This window comes from Misgurnus anguillicaudatus, chromosome 22 (genome assembly GCF_027580225.2).
Source record: "Misgurnus anguillicaudatus chromosome 22, ASM2758022v2, whole genome shotgun sequence".
NCBI lineage: Eukaryota > Metazoa > Chordata > Actinopteri > Cypriniformes > Cobitidae > Misgurnus > Misgurnus anguillicaudatus.
In genome coordinates this window covers 52,158,374-52,185,123 of record NC_073358.2, presented here as the reverse complement: position 1 = coordinate 52,185,123, position 26,750 = coordinate 52,158,374, and the positions used below count along the sequence as shown (strand labels likewise).

Below are 26,750 nucleotides of genomic sequence, written 5' to 3'. Positions count from 1 at the left end.
ACCACCAGATGATGCCACGGGGGCCCCAGTTTTATGACATTTTACAAAACAAATTAATTTACCATAAACTCTGTATAATTAAACCTCAGCAAAATAACCATCAGTAATACATTGTAAAATTTTATATGTTTTGTTTAATTAAAAATTTACGTTTTAGATTTTTTTTGTCATAAATTATCTTTGGGGAGCCGAGAAGGTATGTACCCCACCCAAGGGGTGCCGAAAAAGTTCGCTGTACATGACAGATATATACTTTACATTACAAAAAAACCCTTTCTTAACAAAAACATACATGACGGATACTTTGTGTAATAGATTATTTCAGTCTCTCTTCATGTGTGCATCCATGTTTGTGCCCTTTGGTAATGTATGCTAACTTTTCTACTAAATTCATATTGGAAGTCTGCTCTTAGCAAATATTTGATTGGGTCTGTAACCCTATAACCCTAACCCTAGTACAGAGTAAAGGATCTACAGTATTAACCAGCTGCTGACCAGAAACATTAACAAAGATCTCTGTCATTCCATTGCTCCTGTGTAATGGGAACTGTGTGTGTGTGTGTGTGTGTGTGTGTGTGTGTGTGTGTGTTTGTGTGTGTGTGTGTTACTGGTTCAGATATACTGTGTTAGAGATCTGTGAAGGCCTTTGGCTTGGATTCCATTCTTGTGCTGGGCTGTCCATGAATAGACATTCTAGTCACTTCTATAAATATCTGGATGGGAGGGAGCATAACATAAGCGTGTGTGAGAGGAAGGGGGTGTGTCAGCCAAGACCGTCTGTATAAATCCCAGAGCACCCAAACAGGAGGCAGAACTTGCCTGGAAACTTACCTAGAAAGCAAGATTGAAGATCTCCAACAAACCTCAGTCATGGCAGAGAGACAGATTCCTTTTACCTTCATGCGCTCTCCGTCCTGGGACCCTTTCCGGGACTGGCACCAGGGCAGCAGACTCTTCGATCAGACCTTCGGAATGCCGCCTTTCCCCGAAGAGACGGCCACCTTTCCCAGCACACACTGGCCCGGATACATGCGGCCTTTCGGATATCCCGATTTGGCCCCTTTGATGCAGATGCCCGTGGTACCCTCGGCAGCCGTGATGCCTCAGATGATGTCAGCGCCTTATGGCCGGGCCCTTACCCGGCAGCTCAGCTCGGGAATGTCAGAGATAAAGCAGACGCAGGACTCGTGGAAGGTCAGCTTGGATGTGAACCATTTTGCTCCGGAGGAGCTTTGTGTCAAGACCAAAGATGGAGTGGTGGAGATTACTGGTGAGATCTTTGTTTTATTTTATATTAGTAGCCAAGTTTTATTTACTGTAGGCAAACTCTTGTCTTTTGGTTAAGTTTAACTGCAATTAGAAAACATAAATAAAGCATTTGTCATTTAATGTATGTTTAGAAACATTCAAGCAGTTTACAAGTAAAACATTTCAATAGAATAATCTAATAAAATGGTTTAGCAATGAAAGGTCATGGGTTCAATCTCCTGTGACTGAAAACTATCTAAATGCTTTGGTTTTAGGGCCACTGTAACATCTATTTGGTTTATTTTACTTTTAGCAAAGAAATGAAAGATTTAACAGTAGATTTACAAAAATACAGAGAAAATGCAGTAATGTTTTAAAGAAAGCCTCCCAAATAATAGGCACTGTTGGGAATAGTTTCTCATCTGAAGGGTGGGAGCAAACAAAAACTCAGAGCCAACAAAATTCCAGAGATATTACACAAAACAGCTGAACAAAGCTCACAAGATCTGCAAGAACTTAATATTGTGAAGAAAGTTTTTCTATACAGAGATAAAATACTGAGCATTTGACAAAGCATTTTAAACTTAGTCATGTTTACTGAAGCATCCACTTTGAGATGATTATTTAAAAATACCGACATAATATGTGTGAATTACAGTATAAAGACTTTTAAAGTTAATGTGGATATCACAGATTTAATCTGCTTAGACTCACATAATATCTTAAATTTGTGATTGCAGGATTTGGCAGCATATCTTTCTTGTGTAATTCATAAATGTGTATGGCTTCATTAGATGTGCAGTAATGTTATTTTACTTTAATAAAGGACCTGTAAGGGATCAATCTCTTCAGAATTTGTTGTCTGAACAAACAGTGCTGTTGCTGTGGTGTTAACAGCGAGGGGTCAGTGCAGGACGTCCTGTATTTGTTAGATGACACATTTGGGATGTGAGAGAGGAGGTTTAAGCTGTCACAATCTAATAAACATATTAACATTTTGAAATAACTTCATTACCATTTAAATGTTAAGGGTCACTTGACTGAAATGTTTCTCCTGATCTAAAGGTGTATGCTTAAATGTTTTCAGAGAAAATTATACTTGTGCCAACATATGAATTACTTTCATTAAAAACAACATTTTACTTTAAACAAATTTTTTTTATTTGCATGTCTTTGAATAATGAAAAAGATAGATGGGAATTTTAAAAAGCATCACAGGGTGATAAAGTAATGTTTTTCTTCCTGTTTGTCTCTTCATATGTGTGATGTGTTTGCAGGCCAACACCAGGAAAGAAAAGATGAGCACGGCTTTGTGTCCAGAAGTTTCACTAGAAAATACACGTAAGTATTAATATCCATCAGAGATCTGCATCATTCTGTCACACACATGACACAGATAAGGGAATTTAGATTCATGCATAATGCATTATAGACAACAAATGTTTTATTTGTAAAAAGAAATAAACTTGCATTTTGGCAATATTGTTTCAGTCTGCCCTCTGGTGTTGATGGAGAGAAAATCACCTCGTGTTTGTCTCCTGAGGGGGTTCTGACTGTTGAAGCTCCAATGCCCAAACCTGCCATCATGGCCTCTGAGATCAACATCCCTGTGAACACAGTCAGCACATCTGTCACGGGAAAGAGCGACAGCACAGGAGGAGCAAAGAAACCTTGAGCTTTACATCACACAACACATCATCATCATATACTGTAAAGATGGAAAAGGAACTTCCACCTCATTTCATACTCTTCATTTCTCATCTTAGTCTCATCTCTTTCTCATTCATCTCTTTACCTACTGCTTAAATAATAGTAATAAATCAGAACAGTTAAATAGAGGACATGTGACTGGCTGAATGTCTCAAAAACCCTTTAGTATTATTACTATAACAATATCACTGTACTACACTATAATAAAGTCATGACAATAATGTTACAATGCATGCAAACCTATTTTTTTTTCTTTATGTAGAATATAATATCTTTATTGGGTAAAATATCCCATACGGCAAAAAATATGTCATACAAAACATATTTGCTAAAAAATATATTTTGGAATATGTTTAAAAAATATATTTTTCAAAATTTTATTTTGGCATTTTTAATGTTTTGAAATAATAAATATATATATATATATATATATATTTAAAAGCAAGGAAATATATTCAATATATTCAAAGGTTAAAATTAAATGTATAAAAATTTATTGTATTTAACATATATTTAAAATATATTTTGGCCAAGAATACATTTCTTGACATATGGGTTGTAAACTTAGAAATGTATTTGCTTGCCCTTTAAATACATTTTGAAATATATTTAGTTTTAATATCTTTATATAAACATATATTTTCAAATTCAAATATATATTTAGCATACATTTAAAACATACAACATTTGCTGAAATATATTTTGGAATATGTTTAAAAAATATATTTTCAAAATTTTATTTTGGCATTTTTCATGTTTGAAATAATATTATTTATATTATTCTTATATATATATATATATATATATATATATATATATATATATATATATATATATATATATATATATATATATATATATATATATATATATATATATATATATATATATATATATATAAAAGCAAGGAAATATATTCAAAGGTTAAAATTAACTATATTTAAAATATATTTTGACCAAGAATACATTTCTTGACATATGGGTTGTAAACTTAAAAATGTATTTGCTTGCCCTTTAAATACATTTTGAAATTTATTTAGTTTTAATATCTTTATATAAACATATATTTTCAAATTCAAATATATATTTAGCATACATTTAAAACATATTTTTGGACAGAGTAATTTATTTTTTGCCATATGGGATGGTCTGGAGATTGAATGAGATGAGATGGTTTATAGTTTCACACTTTGTTTGAATCACAATCACACCAACCAATAAACACAAGACTCCTCCAAAGTGACTTTATTTTAAAGATGGAAGCCCCTGGAGGAAAAGTGTCTGAGTTCTTGTGTACAGACAGGGGGCGCTGTTCACTTTTTTGGTTTATTCAATTCATCTGTGCACTACACTATAAAGAAATAAATGTTTGTCAGAATCAAAAAATATAAATACTGCATCTGTTTTCTTGCAATAGTCCAATAGTACTTGTTCAGACATTAAAATATTGACAACAGTTTGCAGTATAAGGTAATGCTGGTTAATGTTAAGGCAATAGAGATTATGAACTTGACCGGTAACCTTTATGTCTCAGTCAAATGTTGCTGTGATCATAACACAACACTCACTTTGTAGGCAAAGCAAAGTTAATGTCGCCTATTTACATAAAATAACCATAAAAAAGATCCATAAGGAAATTCATTTCATTTTACGAAATAAGTAGCCAAATAGGCATTGTCTTAAAATGTTTTATGCAGTGAAGTCAAGCTTCATCTGGTGAAATATGCAGCTCTTAAAATATGAAGTGAATTGTGATTTTTACAGTTGCTGCAACAGAAGGAAAAGAGTTTGGTTGTTGACAGATCCATGAATTAACCCAAAATAAGATGTTATACATGAAATATAGTACAGAATCAAATAAAGTCAGAGACAAACATTTCAACTTTAAAACCTGTATATTTATAATGGTAAATCGCATATTCCAAATGTCTTAGTCACATTACCTAATCAAAAAACTATTTTTGAATGTCATGCATGACTGGAATTCATTGAGAAATGTTGTTTTGTCTGAGTTTGCTTTGTTAAAACTGTGCCAGATCATTCTGTTTCTGTGTCACTTGGTGTTTAGTCTGAAATAACTGATTTATTTTTCCCACCTCTCATCTTCCTCCGCTCTGCATCCATGCGTGCTTTATTTTACCAGCTGTCCAATGCAGAGTCAGAGAATAAACCCATCTGTGTCACATGAGACAAAGGGTTTGGCTGGAGGAAACACACACACAGACAGTCAGCTGGTATACAGAAACAGGCCAGATCTCCTATGACAGCCTGTCACAATAACTATCTCATTTTAATCATATTAATATATGACTGCAGAATTATTATAAAACCAATGTATCTGAGAAATTACTACACACATACAGTAAGCATTGCAAAATAAAAAAGAACGAAAGGAATTATAGGACAGAGAAAATAAAGTCTCTTATTATTGATATGTCCCACATAGTGATATACACACTGTAAAAAATAAAAAGTTGACTTAAATTTTCAAGGCAACTTGCTGCACAGCTTTTTTTGAGTTTACTCAACTCTTGGATGATGTAGTTCACCTAACTCAATTTACTGAGTAATGTCAACTTACACCAAAAAGTTGAACCAACTTAAACTGATTAGGTATTCGACTGATCTATTTGACGTCCAAACTAGGTCCACTATATGGACGTCCAACCATGACCCTACTTGGACGTCATATTTACGGGCAACATTTGACGTTTGAACTGGGTAATTTTTTGGACGTCCATTAAAATTAAATGTGTAGTTTGTGTAGTTTGGTCTATTTTTTAAATTAAAAACTATATTTAATTAAGCTTTACTTTCTACAAATGTTATTCAGCATATATATTTTTAAGCAAATTTCTATGTTTACTCAACTAGTGGCTAAGTTGGGTAAAGAGTAATTTAGTATATCCAAATGTAACTAATCTACATGTTTTGGACTGTGGGAGTGTACACAGAAAGGTCTCATAAACAAAGTCTTTGTCTGACTTAAACCAGAGACCTTTTTGCTGTGAGGCAACAATGATGCGCGCTAACCCACTGTGTTGCCCTCTACACTGAACACACACTTCTCAATCATGGTAACAATGAACAAACATAATTCTTTAAAAATTACTCTAAATACAACATATAACTAACATTAACAACATAACAACATAAATAAATCCAGCAAACATTAAAACAGTCATCTTTTTTAGTAAATATTAACCAAAGGAGTGAACATGTCGCAATGCATGCTGGGAACCATTCCGACCATTGTTTTTTTTAATTGCTTGTTCAGATTACTCAGTTTGGCAAGTTGGGTGAACGAATTGGACAAAAACTTATACATCTAAGTCCAGTCAACAAAATAATATTTGTTAGCTGAATGATTATGCTCTTTTCATTCAGTGAACACAAAATAATCAATTGACGCCCTTCAACAAAGAAATCTTTGTTCAAGTTACTTAATGTTCTTTGTTGAATGAACATTTTAAAGTTGGATTTTTTTACAGTGCAGTACTATAGCCTAAAAGTCATGAAAACACATTGAGTAATGTTTGTGTGTTTATTCACTCTTTATTAGTACCACAGAATAAATCAGAGACCTCAACTGAACTCTTAAATTAATTAGGCTATTTTTCCTTCAAACCTACAATTTCTCATTGTGTCATTTTGCGCATTGTAGGCCTACATCGCACTGAGATATTATTGAGTACGCTAAATTAAATATGCGCATGTGGTTTGAGGAAATTTCATGATGTAAAACTTTTATGTCACGCACTCGAAGTGGATTGTGGGATTGATTCGGTGACTGTTGCCTCTCTCACTGAGATTTCTTTTGCCGTTTTAAACGTTATGGTAATTAATTGACTTCTAATAATAGACTTGTTTTCTGAGTTTTCTACAGTATAATTCAGTTCCGTTTAAAATGTTATCAAAATTATATGAATGGGCTGAAAATGTTAATTTCATTTGCTTTGATTTGACCAATCCCACTAAACACAGGACGTCGGATAGACGTGCAGATCATGTCTATATTGGGTCCGTCGGTCCATGACCAATTCTGGACATCTATTCGACGTCCAAAGTAGGTCCACTATTTGGACGTCCAACCATGACGCTACTTGGACGTCATATTTACGGGCAACATTTGACGTTTGAACTGGGTCATTTTTTGGACGTAATTTGGACGTCATATTTACGGCAACATTTGACGTTTGAATTGGGTAATTTTTTGAACGTCATTTGGACGTCATATTTACGGGCAACATTTGACGTTTGAACTGGGTAATTTTTTGGACGTCATTTGGACGTCATATTTACGGGCAACATTTGACGTTTGAACTGGGTAATTTTTTGGACGTCATCTGGACGTCTATGACAGGCCTATGTCTATATTACATGATTAGGCCTATAAAAATGTGTTTATTTACAAATATCAGCATTATTGTACTAACATGATTAATACTTACGAACAGTCTATATTATTTATAGAGTACTGTTTTTTCTGCTTTCATGAATAATATACAAATTCATCTAAATGTACAATTAAAAATCTGTAATTAAATGTGTAGTTTGTGTAGTTTGGTCTATTTTTTAAATTAAAAACTATATTTAATTAAGCTTTACTTTCTACAAATGTTATTCAGCATATATTTTTTAAGTCATGGTAGTGTTGCAAGATATATTGTCATTATTGCAATGATTTTAATACCACAAAAGGTGACACATATTCAAAGTTAGCAGAGAGCCTGTGAGCCAAAGAGACTGATGCTTTCCCCAGGAAGAAAACAATTATCTGATTTTACAAACTTAAAGCATTATCATCATATCGCATATCATACCAAGCAGTACTTCAGCAAGTTATCACATATCACATTTCCGTTAATATCACGTAGCCCTAGAAAACGGTCAATATTTTGCAACTCTGTATAGTACACTATCAAAAATTGGCTGTAGTTATGCAGCTGTTTGCCAGTAACTTACTGTAGATTTAAATTGATTTTATTTACTGGGAACCAGAAATGCTTTTTCTGTTTTCCCATCAGATTTTGGTTTGCATGATGCTGTTATTTTATAGTTTTAATCGGTAAAAACTTGTTAATGTTAATGTTTACTGTTGCCATTAAATAATATACATTTAATTCTACAGTAAGTTACTGGCAAACAGCTGGCAATTAATTTCTACAGACATTTTTAACAGTAGTGCACAAAGTTTATTCATGGAGAAAATAACAGAAAGGGCTTAGAAATGTGAGGGGCCTATTAAAAAAGAAAGTGTAGCATCTTTATTATGATGTTTGATATTATACGCTTGTTTCATATCCACAGATGCGCTTGATGTAGAGTGTAAATTAAGTACTATAGTTCTAATTTTTGGGCTTATGAAGTTATTGCAATGCATTGCCATCAGACAACCTTTATCTAAGTCTCTTTATTACCTTCACACTCTCTTCTAATCTGATATTTTATGAAGTAAATCACCAAAATTCCACCATGTAAATGAAGTATAAACCGAAACTGAACTATTGGCACTAACTGTGTGGCAGATGCTGGCATTAGGCTCTTATCTATCTACAGATGGCACAGGGTGGCACAGAATGGGTGGTCAAACACTGTGGTTTTATATTAGTTCGTTTCAGCTGGACAGATTCTCTTCTCACTGTCACATTGGGTAGCATTTAGCTTAGCATTACAACTGACTTGAACACACGAAAAGGACTACACATGATATATATCTATGTGAATAAAATAGGAATTATAACGTATTATTATCGTTCCACCTCACACAAAACATTTAACTGTGGTCATTTTAATGTCATAAACACTGGCATTACATCTGAGTGTCCTTAAATACTAATGTGCTTTATGGCTGCAGAACAGGGAAAAAATTATCGCACAATTGTAGAAATGTATTGGCTGAAAAAGATCAAATATTGGCACAATATATCAGCAATTGCGATATACTGTACAGGTCTATCATTAGTAATAATCTGATGTCAGCAGGAAATTACTCAGGCAAATACAAAGACAGCTCTAATTGTTAAAAGAGCACAGTCATGTTTTTATTGTTTTATTTATGGTTTAATTATCATCATTATTATAATTATGTTCCTTTTGTGCATCCGCTACACGACATTTAAGATACCAGTAGATGAGGGAAATGAAAACAAAAATCATAAGAAGAGGTAATGCTCCAATAACACTGATATTACAGCAAATCTTCAATATCTCACAGTAGACTTTTGACAGAAATAGCAAAGAAGGAGAAATCATTTGAAGAACAAAATAGTTTTACAGAGTAATCATAACTCATGTGACAAAACCCAGACACACGCCAAAGGTTCGAGCAGTGGTGTTTTTGTCTTTTTTTGGTCTTTTGACCATTTTTGTTTAATAAAAACCAAATACAAGAATCGCATGTCACTACAGCAACATCCATAACAGATTAATTCATGGTTTGGTATAGCATACTTCAGCAAGGAAAAATATATATGAATAATTCAAAAACTATCCAATTTAAAGTAATAAATAGAAAAATCAAATTAAATTGCAGTCATTTCTTGATACATAACATCTACACCTTTAAAATGTAATAAAGTCAAGCTACTGTATGGTTTATAAATACATCACCAGCATGCACAATATTGTATTATCAAGAATACTGGAGCTGTAGTCGTCCTACACTGAGAAACAGCATAATAGGCAAGTGCATTTCATGAAAATATAACACAAAACGAAAAGAATCACAAATGCACGTACAATTCCAGTGCACAGTCAAAAACGTGTTTCCAACCCCAAAAATAACCAAACAACAACTAAAGCAGTCTATGGTACCTGTAAGTAAACAGTATCATTATTTCAGCAAAGCATCAGGATTTCATTGTTATTTGCAGTGTTTGAATTGAGGGGGGGCTGGGGTGGTCCAGGACCTCCTATAAGCCTTGAGGGGCCCCCTATAAAGCACAAAAATATAAGGGGGGTCCTCTGGTTTGTATTCAAATTAAAATACTACATGAATTTAAATTTCTCGTGTCCATTATTTGTCCCAATAAACGAATTCAAAAGATTTCTATCTGAAATAAACTCTCAAGTGCACCTCACGCTGTTTTCTGGAGGAATTGACAGACAAGTCAATGTCTCTGCGTGTGGATTATCATCTCCTCGTTGATGGTAAGAATCTTTAGTTATCTTCTTTAGTAATCTTTAGGCTTTCAAAAACGTATTTTTAACCTACTATTTCACACTAATTGAGGGGTAAAAATGCTTAGGGTTGAGTTAAGGGTAATTTGGATTTTTCTTTGATTAAAAGTTGATCCAGGACCTACAAAAAATGTCTTACTTGGGGGGTTGGCCAGGGGGGTGGAGCTTAGCTAGATGCCTTAACATTACTGTAATACTGTAGTACTGTGTAGATGTGGGACACAAAACCATGTGCATCGTTGAATGGCACGTAAATGACGAAGATTAATGGGTGCAATTCCAAATCCTTACCTACATACAGAAGCCAATATTAGAGACAAAAATGCAAGCGTTCACTACCGGTGCAGTCAATAACATACACTTCAAATGTTATTTTCTGTCAATAATTTGTTCTTTTCTCTTACTGTGAAATACTTCTTACTCATAATGTACTTCATACACTTATATATGCGGCTTGGGTACGAGAACAGTCCCTGTGCCGTGTGTGCGGGTGTATCGTAACCCTCGTTTAGCCGCTGACTGACTGACTGACTGACTGACAACCGAGAAAAATTTCATTCGTTTTCCCTTTAAGCTGCTTGTTTTTAATATTAGAGGCATAGGCGACCGCTCTTTTTCAACTAGCATAGTTATCAATTTCTGTCAACCTTGATTGCGGAAAATAAAGAAAACTGCGCTGCTTTACCATCGGCAAACCTCACTGAAGCCATTCCACCATGCGCCCTCTGTGTGAATTATTCGTTTAACTTATACTTGATTTTTTTGTTTTTCTTTGTTGTGTGAGCCTGCGTGTTTTATGTTACGGCCGAGTGGAAAAAGAAGATCTCTTTATTTCTTCCGTTTAGTTGTTGCCTTCCCCGCCCTCGTCATCCTGTTGATCGCTCGTCCAGAGCGTCAGGTTGTCTCGCAGGAGTTGCATGATGAGCGTCGAGTCTTTGTACGAGTCCTCGTTCAGGGTGTCCAATTCGGCGATGGCGTCGTCGAAAGCCGTCTTGGCCAGATGGCAGGCCTGGTCGGGCGCGTTCTGGATCTCGTAGTAGAAGACAGAGTAATTCAGAGCCAGACCCAGGCGAATGGGATGGGTGGGCTGCATGTGCTCTTTGCTGATCTCGTGGGCTTCGCTGTAGGACTTTTCGGACGACTCCACCACCGTGGCTTTCTTTTCGCCCGTGGCAACCTCCGCCAGGTAACGGTAGTAGTCGCCCTTCATCTTCAGATAGAAGACTTTGCTCTCGTGCTGCCCGTCGCTGCAGTTCTTGATCAGAAAGTTGTCGAGGAGGTTGAGCACGTCTTGGCACACGGCCTCCAGCTCCTTCTCGATTTTCTCTCGGTAGGCGCGAACCATCTCGATCTTTTTTTCGTTGCCGTCGGCAGAGGTCTTCTGCTCGATGCTGGAGATGACGCGCCAGGAAGAACGGCGTGCGCCCACCACGTTCTTGTAGGCCACGGAGAGCAGGTTCCTCTCCTCATTGGACAGGGCCTCGTTCAGCTCTGTTACCTAGGAGACATGGAGGAGGAGGAGAATGGGTCATGTATCACTGATCCTCAACCACTGTTTGAAGACCTAAACAGATAGTTCACCCAAAAGCCCATAATTTAATCATCCTTATGCCATCGGGATTTCCTTTTTTCAGACAAACACAGTTAGAGTTACATTAAATAATATCTAATATGATATGAAGTTTTATCCAGTAAGATGATCATTGGTTATCGTGTATCTCGTTTTGTCACGTTGCATATGACAACTAGTCACGACACTTTCGAGAACCAATGATCGTCTTACGTATCGTCACAGAGTTTGCATGGCCCCAGTTAACATCCAACAAAGCTTGCAGAGTTGTTAACATTCAAATGCATTTTTTTAATCGCTCATAAGACAAATCGTTTTCTCTGACAAATGTATCTGAAGTTCTGCTTCAGAATAAGACATATAATAACCCACTATGGGTGATGGATCGATGCTTCAAAAACCTGGTCCATATTCAATAACATTACTTTTACGAAAATTAACCATTGTTTTCAAACCGCTTTATTTTTTTCCTAATTATTGGATAAAAGTGTCCGCTAAATGCACATATAAATGTTTTTTGCGTATTAATTACCATTGGCAAAACCATGTTTTTTGTAGCACAACCATGGTTATTTTGTGGTAAGCAAGCATGGTTTGACTATAGCTTTTTTATTTTTAACTGTAGTAAAACCAAAGTTAATTTCTGTAAGGGTACAAAACTAGGGAAAAAAATTGATATTATTAAATAAACCTCTAAATGTAGTGTTTGGCTGAAAAAAGAAAGGGTTTCGCACACCGAACGCGCAGCTCAACGATGAGCAGCGCCACGTCGAGTCGTGTCTAGGACAACTCAGGGGTATCGTACACCGGAAGTGAACATTAAATAGCACAAGCTTAGTCAGATAGCGTCTACTTCAAAATGCAAAATATACGTTAGCAGCCAATGTTAACTGTAAATGATTTGGGACAAATATGATGTTATTTAATGTTAAACTATTCCACAGGGATTTGAGCAACTTCCCGAGTTGTAGCTGGGCGCCGCGGACAGGCGCTGCCTATCGGAACAAGCTGAGCTGCGCGTCCGGTGTGCAACACCCCCCCCCCCCCCATATACACCCATGATGTGATGTTCATTTTTAAAGGGAAGTATTACTTTAAATAGCTTTTACAGTAAAAGTCGCCCACAACAATAAGTTACGTTTTACACGGTGTTGTTTATAGGAAATGATTTAATCTGGGATAAAGTTATATATGTAATGCTGTAAAGATAATGCAGACTGATTTTAAAGGTCACGTTCTTTCTGATCCAATTTCTTAAACCCTAGTTTGTAATGTTGCTATAATAGCATAAATAATACCTGTAAAATGATAAAGCTCAAAGTTCACTGCCAGGCGATATATTTTCTTTAATAGAATTCCTCTTTCAAAGCCTACAGCGAACAGCTGGTTTGGACTACAGCCCTCTACTTCCTGCTTTAATGACGTCAGTAAAACGTTTTTTTTTTTTACTGAACTCCGCCCACAGGAATACGTCAGTCACCAGCTTTGGCTCAAACGGCTCTGCTAACCTAAGCGCTATTGAATCATAACACAGTAAACAAACTACACATCAGAACTCATTACGTATTTCTGAAGGAGGACTTCATAGAACAAGGAAGACATCAGACTGTTTTGAGGACAGTGGAAACAGCGCTATACAGATAAGTAAATTATGTGAAAAATACCGCACGTGAAACATTAACACATGTTATATTGCGCACTGTAAACACAATCAAAGCTTCAAAAACACAGAAAGAACGGGAGCTTTAAAGTAGCAACTTGCATAGCATTGCATAATATATTGGCTTGGAACAACCTTGTACCAACGAAATTAAATAAAACGGGATGTTTAATAATAAAGATGTGCATAAAAGCCAAATGTTATCAATGGAAGTTCATGGTGTGTGTTTGAGTCTTCGTGCTATAACTTTCTCTAGCTGCGTTTCTATTGCAGATTTGCGCAAAACGTTTGCGTTACTTTTTAAATGTCAACAAAAGACTATTGCGAAATGACTATTGCGGTGTTTCCAATAACCGATGATATGCGACTGAAACTTAGTTTGTCCTCTCGCAATAAGTCACTCCAAACATCACATCAATTGATGTTGGTAGGTTAACTAATATCACATCCACCACACTATGCATGATTTTAAACCGGAGATGTAGGAGTATTATCCAAACAGTAATGCCAAGCCCCTTATACTTATAGGTGTTTCTTGGAGGTAATGGTACATTATTTTAAATCAAAAAAATGTAGAAGTGTTATCCAAACATTATTGACAAGGAAAGCCTCTTAGACTTGGAAGCAGACACGTATTGAGTAACTTACTTGCATCAGGTGAAAATGCAAATAAACCGTTTCCATTGCAGTTTTGTGAAATACACCTTTTCTGAATTGCCTGAAAAACCACCTCATGCGAGCATGAAAAAAATTTATTGCACGTATTTTCAGTTTGTGCAAGGTTAATGGAAACACAGCTACTGTTGGAGTGGCCTGAAATTGTGTAGTAAATCTATTTAAAGAATGGACTGGCAGTTGTTAGTTGCACAACTTGAAGATGTGAGTCTACACATTCCCTGAATCTGCCAGAATCAAAGCATAGCAGAGATTCAATGGCGGTGAAAGAGAGCTGATGGCTTCTACTACATCTCAGATGTCATGTCCTGAAGAGAAGCTCAGGTTCATATTTCGCTGCATCATCCTATCTCATATGTACTTGTCTGTGTCATTCACAGATTTAATGAAGAGAATGACTGATGATAGTCTGAGACAATATTCAATATTTATTCTCTTTTCTGTTCATGCTGAGAAAAAGGTCTACTGGCCAAGCATTATTAAAAGTTCAATTTAAAGATACTGTTTGTGTTAAGTGTTTAGTGTACTCTCTCTTTTCTGAATCAAGATCACTTTTACTGGACAAGTTTTCCAAACCCTCTACAGTCCACTCCATTAAGCCATCTGAGCTTGCATGAGATGGTTATTGCTTTTACATTCACAGTTACTGCTTGTATTGTTATGTTATCATTTACACATAGCCCTTAACATCTACACACACACACACACACACACACACACGGTGTAATGCAAATAGTGGGGTGTGGGGGTGTGTGTAAAGAGAAATCTGCTGTTGCCATAGAAACAGAGCATCCGTCTTTGTGGGGATGCAGTTGACTATCTGTGTGCTGCTACCGTGGCAACGGAGGATGTCCACACTTTTTGCACGTGTGTTTATGTGTGAGAGTGCATGCATGTGTGTGTTTGGGAATCAAAGCCTATTGAGATGCAAGTGTGTGTGTGTGTGTGTGTGTGAGTGTGTGTGTGTGTGTGTGTGTGTGTGTGTGTGTCTGTGCGGTACTTTAAGTAAATGTGAGCTGCTATTTCACTTGTTCAAGATATCATACATCAGAAACCGATTTGTTGATCAAGCTGTGTATTTGTAGACTCTACTGAAAATTCAGTGCACAAATATGCTAAGATGGGGCAATGTACAATGAAAATCTTCTCAGAACTGAAAGCGTACACAAAAAAGTATATACAACAGATATGAACTAGAAGGGCGTACAAAACATATTTGCAACAAAACACCTGTCACCACAGTTTGTGTTTGAACACGTTTATGTTACACCAGGCCCGGATTGGCCATAAGGAGAACCGGGAGGATTCCCGGTGGGCCGGTCAGTTTTTTTTGGCCGCGAGGGCCGGTGTTGTCACGTCACCGGGATGAAGGTTGAGGTCTATAGGCTGCCAGCACTCACAGCAGCCCCATCCGCGTATTTGCGGGTGAGAGAAGTCTCCGGCGCTTTATGCCCAAGTTAATTGTGTCCCGAGTCCCGACCACTTATTTGAAGAATTCTTGCATTATGTTTCATTAACATCTAAAATGCATGGAAAACACAGAACGTGCCGCTTTCTTCTGCTTTTCAAACCGCTTACTTGTGAACACGAGTTTTGTTTCAGACGCATCTATATTTAAAATAAACTTGAGTGCGTATTGATACGATTTTTTTATCCAATTCATAGATGTAACAATTAATCCTCTATGAATAGTCATCATTATTCACCGTTTATTGCAAGAGGAACAAAAATCTATTTGATGCAAAACTCAAAAAATCTATTTGATGCAAAACTCATCAGTTTATCGGGAAAAAAGGTAAGTTTCAGAAGTATGTTCCATGATGTTTTCTTTTTTAATAGAAATATAGGGGAAAACACACATTTGTTTCCTTTAGTTTTTTAATAAGTTTACTTAAGTAATATTAAAATGTCTTATGGTAAGGCTGCACGATTATGGCAAATTTTAATTGTTTAGGCTACTGCATTTGCACTAAATAGGAAATTATATATTTGAAAAATACAATGAATTGCAATGGATTTAATTATATTATTTTAATAGTCAGTCGTGGACTAAAGTGGGCCGGTCTAAGGCATGAAACTCCAGGGCTGAAAATGAGTCCCACTCCGGCCCTGTGTTACAGACAGGGTCTAAAGCTAAGTCTTTGCCACACCTGCTAATGGCCGCTGACTTGGGACCAAAAAATTACTAACCATTTTCAAACTACATCTGCACTAAACATATTTAAGTAACACTATGCAATAAGGTACTGTGCATTAACATTAGTTAACCTAAACTGACAATAAATAATAATTCTACAGAATTAAGTACATATTAGTTAACATTAACCTAAATATTTTCAACTTCCAACATTTCTAACTAACTTGAACAGACAACGATCAACTAGCGTTTTGGTGAAGTTTAACTTCTCGAGGCACTTGCGCAGAGTGACAAGATTATGACGTGGAAGTACCGCGAGAGCGATTCTCGTTCCTCCTATACCTTGATGTCATCATCACTGATTGGTCTCCATCATTGCTCTGCATGCAGTCAACCACACCCGTTAGCGCTTCACCTAAAATTTATAAAAATGTCACCTGCGATTGACGACGTATGAATGAATTAGATACGTTAAATTGCCTTAGGTGAGAGACAGAGGACCGAACCTGAGCTCAGTGACACCATGAAAGATGAAAAGTGCATTATTTTGTTCTGTAACCTGTCTGCATTGTATTGTCTATAATAATGCAATCATACCTTTCACTTTCCCTAAACCTCCTTTATTTCTGTCGAACACACACTAACTAAAGATATTTATGATTACAACCGTCTCCCTCCCCTACTCCTATTCTGTAAAGTGCATGAAGACACCATCCAGAGCAAATACTATAAAAGTAAAATGCAGACCAAAGTATTCGTATTTCAAGAGTATGAGGCACGAGGGATGCTGAGAGAAATGGAAGATGAGTCGTGTGGGGAAGTTGCAAGGGTGGATGAAGTAGTTTGATGATGTTATATAATCACAGAGTGACTGGAGATGTTTTAGAAAATGTTATTGCAGCTGCTGCAGACTTCTAAAAATAAAGTCCATGAAAGCTTTATAACCACACAGTCATGAAACATACATGAGTTACTGTCTTTTAAGCCACATCTGTGGTTACGTCAGATGATAAAAGTAGAGATGCAGGTGGACGAGACTAAATAGTGAAGTCTGAATACTCATTACTTTACAAGTTGCATCAGCTGTCACAATTGTGCATAAATATTTGAGTTTGAAAAACAATCAGGGACTCACAAGAGTTCAAAAACCTTACAAATGTGTAAGCCACAAAAATATCAAAATAAGCAAAAAACACACCTAGGAGGCCAGATGCTAAATGTATATAATTCACTGTATAAACGTATATAATTCCAATAAAATGACATGCAAAACTATATGCAAGGCATAAATGCTTACTTAAAATATTTATTTGGTTTCTTTTCGCATTAAGCTTGCAGAGGTATGAGTGAAGATCCCCTGAGAGTAAACAGACACCCCTGAGCTACAGGGATGAGGGCGAACATCCACCCTGATGTGGCAGAGATGAGAGTGAACACACACCCCTGAGCTTTCATCTAGCAGAGTTTTCCGGTCAGCTGAGGAGCCGATCAATTCTTGGCCTTATCGATCCATCATCCAGTATGTCTCAAAGAGGGAGACAATCTTTGTGTGAGTAATGTATGCCTAAAATGCTACAACTGAATATAGTCAGTACTGTTACATGAGATCAAGCCTGGAGCTTAGCTTGTAAATATTTAAGCTTTGGATTTGGGTGAAATAAAGTGGTTCTTGATTGGCATTGAGAGAGCAGATGGATCCATGGAGGGGGGGGGGGGGGGGGGGGTTAATGCCGTTAATGGTGAGTCAGAATTATTTATTAAGTAGAGATAAAAGAAACCAGTTTAGAAAGGCACTGGAGGTCTGGTGGGTCTTAATTGTAGTAGGAGTGTTTAATATTTGTGAAACATGGTATTTGTCAAGTTAATTGTTAGAGAATGAAAGTTTTTTAGCAGCAGGGATTATATGAGCAGGATTATAATGGTAGTTTGGTGTATCAAATGCACTGTGCAGCAATACACCTCATCATATCTCTTCAGTAATGAGTCCATTTACCAGAAGCAGATGATAGACTATGACAGAGCACATCTAATAATGAAACTCTTTAGAAACCTATAAGGAGTTTATCACCCTGACAATACAATGATTTATAACCTTTGCTTTAAAGTTTATGTATGATCAGAGTCCCAGTGTATGACTGGACATCTAATGTGGAAACGATAAAGACAAAATGGCAAAATGCGTAAGATTCATATTATGCACTGGACTTGGTTATGCCATTCATAAAACAGATTAACTCTGTTAGAGAATAAGTATAGAATAAATAGAAAAGAGGTTTGTGAGTGTCATTGGATGGAGTCTGATGTAAATGCTGCATTACGGGCGCTGCACCTTGGCACATGTTGCGACACGCCTATAGGAGTGAACCTACAAATCCGGAGACGCGCGCGAGTGCATGTGGATACCACATGGGTTTACTTTAATTCATCTCCGATTTTAAAGACATCTGCTCCGAGTTCATTGCGACATGACAGCCGTATGTCTGTACTTTAATCATTTAATCGAATGGGGAAGAATGGAGACTGTCATGGATGCGCGTAACGGTTTGTGCTGAGACAAAGAGAGGAGCGCGAATGGGCCACGTCCTTTACAACCCATAACCGTAACAACACATAGTATAGAATAATACAGATATCTATCCCGTTGTCTTACAGTTTTTCTGCGATCATTTGCTTTGAGATGATATGAGGGGTTCGCGCATTCATTCTGTGCGCCGTATATCTTTGCGCATATCGTTACATTTTAGTGCTAATCAATCTGTCTTATAATTCTTATCAGGAGTTTAATTGAAAGTGAATGTATGGTTATGTTGTCGGGTTAGTTCAGAGGGATCGTGGAAGGCACCGCCCCAAGATCAAACAACCCGCAGTCTCCCTCCCGTTTATCCAAAAGACACTGAACATTTGACTAGTTTAATGAAGCTACATTGTCTAGTGAGCGTTGACATCATCTTTTATAGGCCTCGAATTGAGGAACACACCTTCAAATTCGTTGTGTCATAAAACAAATCTAAACATCATCTTCAAAAAGATTTCATCCCAAAGAGCAGCTGAATTTTAGAAATCCAGCGTATTAATATAACAGGTAATGCAATTCTCCTGTGGCATAACCACTAGTTCTAGTAGGAACTGCGCGTGACAGTTGCAATACCCCCAGTGAGATTTAAGTGAACTAATTAACCTGCGCGCACCATGCAAAAGTTGCACTTACAGATTTCATTGCTGCGGCCATGTCGTCATATCTCTCCGCCTGCTCCGCCAGTCGGGCTTTCTGCACGAGCTGTTCGCGGTCCACCATCTTCACAGTTAATGCGGTTAATGCGGATGTCCGCGCGCGCGATATAAACGTGCGTGTGCGTGAATGTGCGGTGGAAGACGCGCGAGCCGCTACAGCTGCTCTCTCTCTCTCTCTCCTGTATGTCCGCCTGCAAAACGCCCCTCCCCTGTGACATCACTACTCACCCCCCAAACACTTTCACTGGATTGCGTCATCAGTGGGGTAGTGATGTAATGATGGATCATATTCCGTAACAGTGACATGGCAAATCATATATGAAAAATGTCCACGCTGACATGTCATCTGATATAGCTAAAATCCAGATCACTTGGTAGAGCATTGCGTTAGCAGCGCAAATGGTTGTGGGTTCGATCCAGCTATACATTAAATCAATAAGGCTTGAATGCACTATAAGTTGCTAAAAGTAAACCCTGTAAAAGCTCATTGTGTGTTTTGACCAATTATATTTTAGGTAAATGATGAAAACATTTCACTATAAAATTAGTTCATACCCAAAAGATGATACATTTTTTTATTACTCCCTACAAAGCTCCAGCTGGAAGAATAAATATTCAATGTTTAATTTTAGATAATAGAAATTCTAGAAATGTATTATTTTAGAAATGTCTGCCTGTGTTAAAGACTATATACAGTCAGCTCCATAAATATTGCAACACAGGCACATTTTGTGTGATTTTAGCTGTTTACCAACATTTATTCCATTTACAGTCATATCTATCGCTTGCATGGAGATGTCCCTGAACCACATGATGTGGGTTCACAGCCGCACCTTTTAAATGCAAATGGCGCACTTAAAATCAACTCCAGACCTTTAACATCCTTCATTTATGAGGAAATGATTCAACAAATAGACAATACTTGTCCATAAAACAGCTTTTGGGTGAACTGTCACATTACTTTTGGCCTCTTTAAAAAGTGATAGCTATTTTACATTTACATTTAGTCATTTAGCAGACGCTTTTGTCCAAAGCGACTTACAAGTGAGGTAAACAATACAAGCAATTATAGCAACACAAGAACAGCAATACAATTTGGATGTTAGTGTGCACATTAAGTCCATATTTATATGAGTGTAACTTGAAAAAAACAGCTAAAATAACACAAAATGTGTCTCTGTCACAAAATGTATGGAGTTGACGGGCATAGAGTGCATTTATCATACAAATATACATCTGTCTCATACTAATATAAACTGAAAAAATGAAAAACTAAAAAAACTTTTGTTTAAATGTAGCTTAAATAAATTGATTGCAACCACTTAAAAAAAATAGTAAATTGAATTAATTATTTTTTTGAGTGTATCATTAAGTTTTGTGCAGTCAAAAAACATAACTTTCCCATATGTTATTTATTTATTTTTAACACAAGTGTTTGAATACTTTAGGTATCAAATGTGTCATTATATGAATATATTTTGGCCCAAATTTGTTACCTAATATGCAAAGAAGTTTCACAATTCAGCCAGTCAGATGCTTTAGATTATTCATTACAATGCAATATTCACTTTTATTACAGGAGTGCTGTAGGAGGATAGAAAGAAAAACATTGACATTGAGACTGGTTTGTGTTTTAACATGATTTGAAAATGTGTTGGTGGTATTTATTTTAAGCAAATAAACTTTGACCTGAGAAGATTTTTTTAAACCAATTAAGACAAAAGATTGCTTTTGGTTGAATTAATGCTCTTTTCCATTCAATAAAATGTTACATTTTCCAGTAAGGTTGATTTTTCATTTGTTTTGAGGAAAATCCAAACAGATAAAACTACTTCATTGGCATAAAAGATGACTGTTGAAGCTATTGCCAGCTTGTGTGTGCTTTGCAGTCCTCTGTCAAAGTGAAACGCCCGTGAAACATTTCATATACCTAAAGGAAAAACTTTGGCTTTCACTGTATATCAACAGTTTAAAATGTGTTCAGTATATTTATATACCTACAGTATGTGTACATCTTCATATAGTTTATAAAGTGCATTTATTAATATAACAGTCGCTAGCATAATTTATTTGGTTTTATTTCACACCCTGTAAATATTTCTACGAATGTAAAATCTATTCTTAGATATTGGTGTGAGCTGTTATTTACAAAGTGTGTACAAGTCCCGTAGTCTAAACCAGACGAGTCCGCTCAGGACCAGAAGGGTGGGCGTGGCCTGTGGTGGGTGGAGTCATAAGAGTACACATGTGACACTGGCATCTTCTGAGTGGTCACAGTTGTGGACGTTCCACGCTATGTGAGAGCACTGAACGAGATTGGCTTCCGTGCCGATGCATTTCAGGTTATCCATGATAATCGTGCCGCTGCCGGGCCCGAAGTAGGCCGACCCTTGAGCGGCTCTGGGCAGCCCGCAGCTCATCTGTCTACACACCACCTTAGCATCCAGAAGATCCCAGGCGTCATCGCACACCGTACCCCATTCTCCTCTCAGGTACATCTCCACACGACCCTCGCAGTGATGCCCACCCCCCACGAGCCTCATGGTACCTCGAGAAGAGAAAAATAAGCCATTTGCATATGAGCATCCCAAATCATATTAAAGATGTAAACCATCTGACCATGTCAGTGTTGTTACCTTCTGCTGGTGTTGTAGTTGGAGCTGGAGTTGTGGTGATCTTCGATGTCACCCCTATCCCAAAGTCTCTTGCCATTCCCCCATTCCCCATAAATTCCAGAGGGGGTGAAAGAAAAAAGATGAAGAAGTTATTTGAGGAGATTTGCTTGGGTTAACTCGACTTCATTCAGTTTAGCCTAATCCACTGTTTCTATCTGAAACAAAACTCCCATTCTGCATCTATAGAGACACTTTAAGTGGTCTTGTTTTAATCATTTATCTTTGTTTGAGACGCATACATGCATGTATTTTTGTAAGTGGATGATACAAGAGGACCATGCAGGCTGAATTTTCCTGTGGGTCTGTGTTGAAGATGATGTGCTTTGACTGTGGTCTTTTTATTTTTCATGTAGACATGGACATTACAGGGGATGTTGCTAATACTCACTTCTCTGTGCTGATCTTAGACCAGTTTTCTAATCTCTATTTTGTTGGAGTTTTAAAGTGACACATATTATGCCCATTTTTACATTACAGTGAGGAAAATAAGTATTTGAACACCCTGCTATTTTGCAAGTTTTCCCACTTAGAAATCATGGAGGGGCCTGAAATTATCATCGTAGGTGCATGTCCACTGTGAGAGACATAATCTAAAAAAAAATCCAGAAATCACAAAGTATAATTTTTAACTATTTATTTGTATGATACAACTGCAAATAAGTATTTGAACACCTGTCTATCAGCTAGAATTCTGACCCTCAAAGACCTGTTAGTCTGCCTTTAAAATGTCCACCTCCACTCCATTTATTATCCTAAATTAGATGCACCTGTTAGCTGCATAAAGACACCTGTCCACCCCATACAATCAGTAAGAATCCAACTACTAACACGGCCAAGACCAAAGAGCTTTCCAAAGACACTAGAGACAATATTGTACACTTCCACAAGGCTGGAAAGGGCTACGGGGAAAAAGCAGCTTGGTGAAAAAAAGTCCACTGTTGGAGCAATCATTAGAAAATGGAAGAAGCTAAACATGACTGTCAATCTCCCTCGGACTGGGGCTGCATGCAAGATCTCACCTCGTGGGGTCTCAATGATCCTAAGAAAGGTGAGAAATCAGCCCAGAACTACACGGGAGGAGCTGGTCAATAACCTGAAAAGAGCTGGGACCACCGTTTCCAAGATTACTGTTAGTAATACACCAAGACGTCATGGTTTGAAATCATGCATGGCACGGAAAGTTCCCCTGCTTAAACCAGCACATGTCCAGGCCCGTCTTAAGTTTGCCAATGACCATTTAAATGATCCAGAGGAGTCATAGGAGAAAGTCATGTGGTCAGATAAGACCTTTTTGGTCATAATTCCACTAAACATGTTTGGAGGAAGGAGAATTGTGCGTATCATCCCAAGAACACCATCCCTACTGTGAAGCATGGGGGTGGTAGCATCATGCTTTGGGGGTGTTTTTCTGCACATGGGACAGGGCGACGGTACTGTATTAAGGAGAGGATGACCAGATGACCAGGGCCATGTATTGCGAGATTTTGGGGAACAACCTCCTTCCCTCTGTTAGAGCATTGAAGATGGGTTGAGACTGGGTCTTCCAACATGACAATGACCAGAAGCACACAGCCAGGATAACCAAGGAGTGTCTCTGTAAGAAGCATATCAAGGTTCTGGCGTGGCCTAGCCAGTCTCTAGACCTAAACCCAATAGAGAAACTTTGGAGGGAGCTCAAACTCCGTGTTTCTCAGTGACAGGACAGAAATCTGACTGATCTAGAGAAGATCTGTGTGGAGGAGTGGGCCAAAATCCCTCTTGCAGTGTGTGCAAACCTGCTGAAAAACTACCAATACCAAATATTAACATTGATTTTCTCAGGTGTTCAAATATTTATTTGCAGTTGTATCATACAAATAAATAGTTAAAAAATCATACATTGTGATTTCTGGATTTTTTTTTAGATTATGTCTCTCACAGTGAACATGCACCTATGATGACAATTTCAGACCCCTCCATGATTTCTAAGTGGACGAACTTGCAAAATAGCAGAGTGTTCAAATACTTATTTTCCTCACTGTGTGTAATATAAGTCTCAGGTGTGTCCAGAATATTTCTGTGAAGTTTCAGCTCACAATACCCCACAGATGATTTAATATAGAATGTCTAAAGTGTCCCTATTTGGGTGGGAGCAAAAACACACACACAAAAAAAAACATTTTATGTGTGTGACATTAAATGCAAATGAGCTATTGCTCTTCGCTCCCTTGCCAAAAGAGATGCTTTAGTCAAAATAGATCTGATTTTGCAAAGAAGCACAGAAATAAAGCAACTCACTGAAGGGCGGGGCTTTAGCAGTGTGATATCACATTGCTAAAGGAATCAAAACAGCATGTATGTCTCAAACTCAGAAAGTAACAGAATGTTCTGCTTTGTTATAGTTTGTGAGTGTATTTGATGTCCATGTAACATGTATGTCGTGCTGTGTACTTTGGATAAAGAAGTACGGTGTATTCCTTTGAAATATTATACATGAGCTTTGTGATTTCTTCTCTTACGTGCACAGATAACTCCAGCGTCTTCGTAATGTCCGCAGTTGTGTTGTCCCCAGCCCAGATTGAAACAGTCCGTCAGCTTCACCTCATTGCCCTGGCAGTCAACGTTATCCAGCAGTATGGGACCCGAGCCGTAGCCGAAGTAAGCCAGAGGTTTGGCTGCAATAGGAGGCCCGCACCCCAGCTGTCTGCAGACCACCAGAGCGTCATCCATGTCCCAGTCATCATCACAAACCGTTCCCCAGATGGTGAAGTAGAGAACCTCTACTCGTCCCTGACAGTTGTCGTTGCCGTTCACCAACCGGACGCCGGAATTCGCTGTAAGGTATAATGGACCAAAATGTTTCAAGAATACAATTCAATTCAATTTTATTTATACAGCGCTTTTCACAATTTGGTAATTGTATCAAAGCAGCTTTACATTAATAGCAGCAGTGAAAAGCACAGAAAATCGACAGATAGCACAACATAATACACGATAGCACAAGCAGCTAAATTTGCTGCGGTGATAAATCAACATTAAAGCGAATGTATTACTAATGTAATGTATAGAAGTTAAGCCCAAGAAGGCTGCCTCCCCGGGTTGAAAAACCCCCTAAGAGAAAAAACCCCCAGACTTTTTAGCCGAGGCAGTAAAAAAGTCCTAGGAGGGAAAAACCCTTGGGAGATATATATATATATATATATATATATATATATATATATATATATATATATATATTAGGGCTGTCAATAGATTAAAAAAATTAATCTAGATTAATCGCATGATTTCATGAGTTAACTGCGATTAATCGCAAATTAATCGCACATTTTTATCCATTCTAAATTTACCCTAATTTAACACTTTTCAGGTTTTTAATATTCTAATCATATATACACATATAGATGCTTTATGCAAATGTATGTTAACAACAGCCTGTTTACATTTTAACAGAATCACCAGCCATTGTTTTGTATATGAATTTTCCTTTCAGAAGATTTTTCTTTCTCCATTTTTGTTTGCTGCTGCATCATTTGTGACCTGTGCTGGCAAGTTGAGTCGGAATTAGCAAATTTAAAAAAAATAGTTGTTCATATTTTGACATTCTCTATTAAAACATAGAACAATGCATGATTTGTTGAAATATAACAAAATATGACAGAACTACACATGTTTGAAGTTGAAAGAGTCAAATGACCACAAAAATTTCCACATCCATACATTATATTACCACATCAATACCTTAAAATCACTGGTAAAACTAATAGATTTAGCACACACAAAGCAAAAACATCATCAATGTATGTTCAACTTTTTTTCCTTTTGTTTGATTGACATTGAGACAGACTGCTTAAAATCTAAGTGATTTAATATAATGTTACACATCAGATAGTTTTACCCAACAGTTAACCAAACATTTACTTAAAACATAACAGATTATAGAGCCTACCTGCGTGAATTCTTATCAAAACAGATATTTGTAAAACTGTAATTTTGTGTATATGTCTATATATCCGGGTCGCGCACTCGCGCGTCTGTGTGCACGCGCTTCAGATATCAGTCAGTCAGCGTGAGGGGATCGCTTTTGAGTCTTGTCGCTCTTAATAACTCTTTAACATTAATCAGGTACCGAACTTTATCTCTCTTAATGACTCTTTTAACATCAAGCAAGTCCTGCAGTCTATTTTCTAAGTCATGCATAAAAGCGAAACCAAAATGAATTGAGACGCATTTTTGTATTAGATTAAGCATTAGGAGGACGGTAACGTTACACCTCTCAGACGTATAAATAAAGATCACATCAGATGTCCAACGAGCATTTAGAGCATTGGATTTGGTAGACGATTTGCTTAATGTTCTTATTTCTATGAAAACCTTTTACTCATTTAGAGAGAGTCACATTTGTCTGCGTCTCTGTTCATTCAACTATGGGATGGACCAAGGGTCAAACAGAAATTGCGCGTTGCGTTAATCTCCGTTAAAAAAATTAGTGGCGTTAAAATGAATTTGCGTTAACGCGTTATTAACGCGTTAATTTTGACAGCCCTACTATTTAAACAATGTGGTGCTAAACGTGAAAATGATAATTGCGCAGAGTCGAAACTAGCAAAAGGCACTTGCGTCGCGCAAATGTGCAATGCGGGTGTATGATAGAGCCCTTAATAACATTTTAAAGACAAATTATAT

At 37.1% G+C, this 26,750-nt stretch overlaps 3 protein-coding genes across 3 annotated transcripts in view; 1 reads left to right on the top strand and 2 right to left on the bottom strand.

Annotated features, from left to right (window-relative positions):
- The first annotated feature begins 790 nt into the window (after nt 1-790).
- On the top strand, nt 791-3,086 carry hspb1 (heat shock protein, alpha-crystallin-related, 1). Its single transcript, XM_055198192.2, has 3 exons — nt 791-1,270; nt 2,526-2,589; nt 2,740-3,086. The coding sequence occupies exons 1-3, from the start codon at nt 871-873 to the stop codon at nt 2,921-2,923; spliced, it is 648 nt and encodes a 215-aa protein (XP_055054167.2). The 5' UTR covers nt 791-870; the 3' UTR covers nt 2,924-3,086.
- Nucleotides 3,087-8,974: 5,888 nt separating this feature from the next.
- Nucleotides 8,975-19,619, bottom strand: ywhag1 (3-monooxygenase/tryptophan 5-monooxygenase activation protein, gamma polypeptide 1). Its single transcript, XM_055198190.2, has 2 exons — nt 19,391-19,619; nt 8,975-11,638 (listed from the first exon to the last, which is right to left on the bottom strand). Exons 1-2 carry the CDS (start codon nt 19,475-19,477, stop codon nt 10,982-10,984), a joined length of 744 nt encoding a protein of 247 aa, XP_055054165.1. The 5' UTR covers nt 19,478-19,619; the 3' UTR covers nt 8,975-10,981.
- A 1,258-nt stretch (nt 19,620-20,877) lies between these two features.
- LOC129439516 (scavenger receptor cysteine-rich domain-containing group B protein) overlaps nt 20,878-26,750 on the bottom strand; it is a 32,193-nt gene continuing 26,320 nt past the window's right edge. The window contains exons 9-11 of the mRNA XM_073860806.1: nt 24,561-24,901; nt 22,050-22,194; nt 20,878-21,961 (exon numbers count right to left, since the gene is read on the bottom strand). Of these exons, the coding sequence (XP_073716907.1) occupies nt 21,645-21,961; nt 22,050-22,194; nt 24,561-24,901 (803 nt within the window). The 3' untranslated portion in view covers nt 20,878-21,644. The remainder of the gene's footprint in view (nt 21,962-22,049; nt 22,195-24,560; nt 24,902-26,750) is intronic.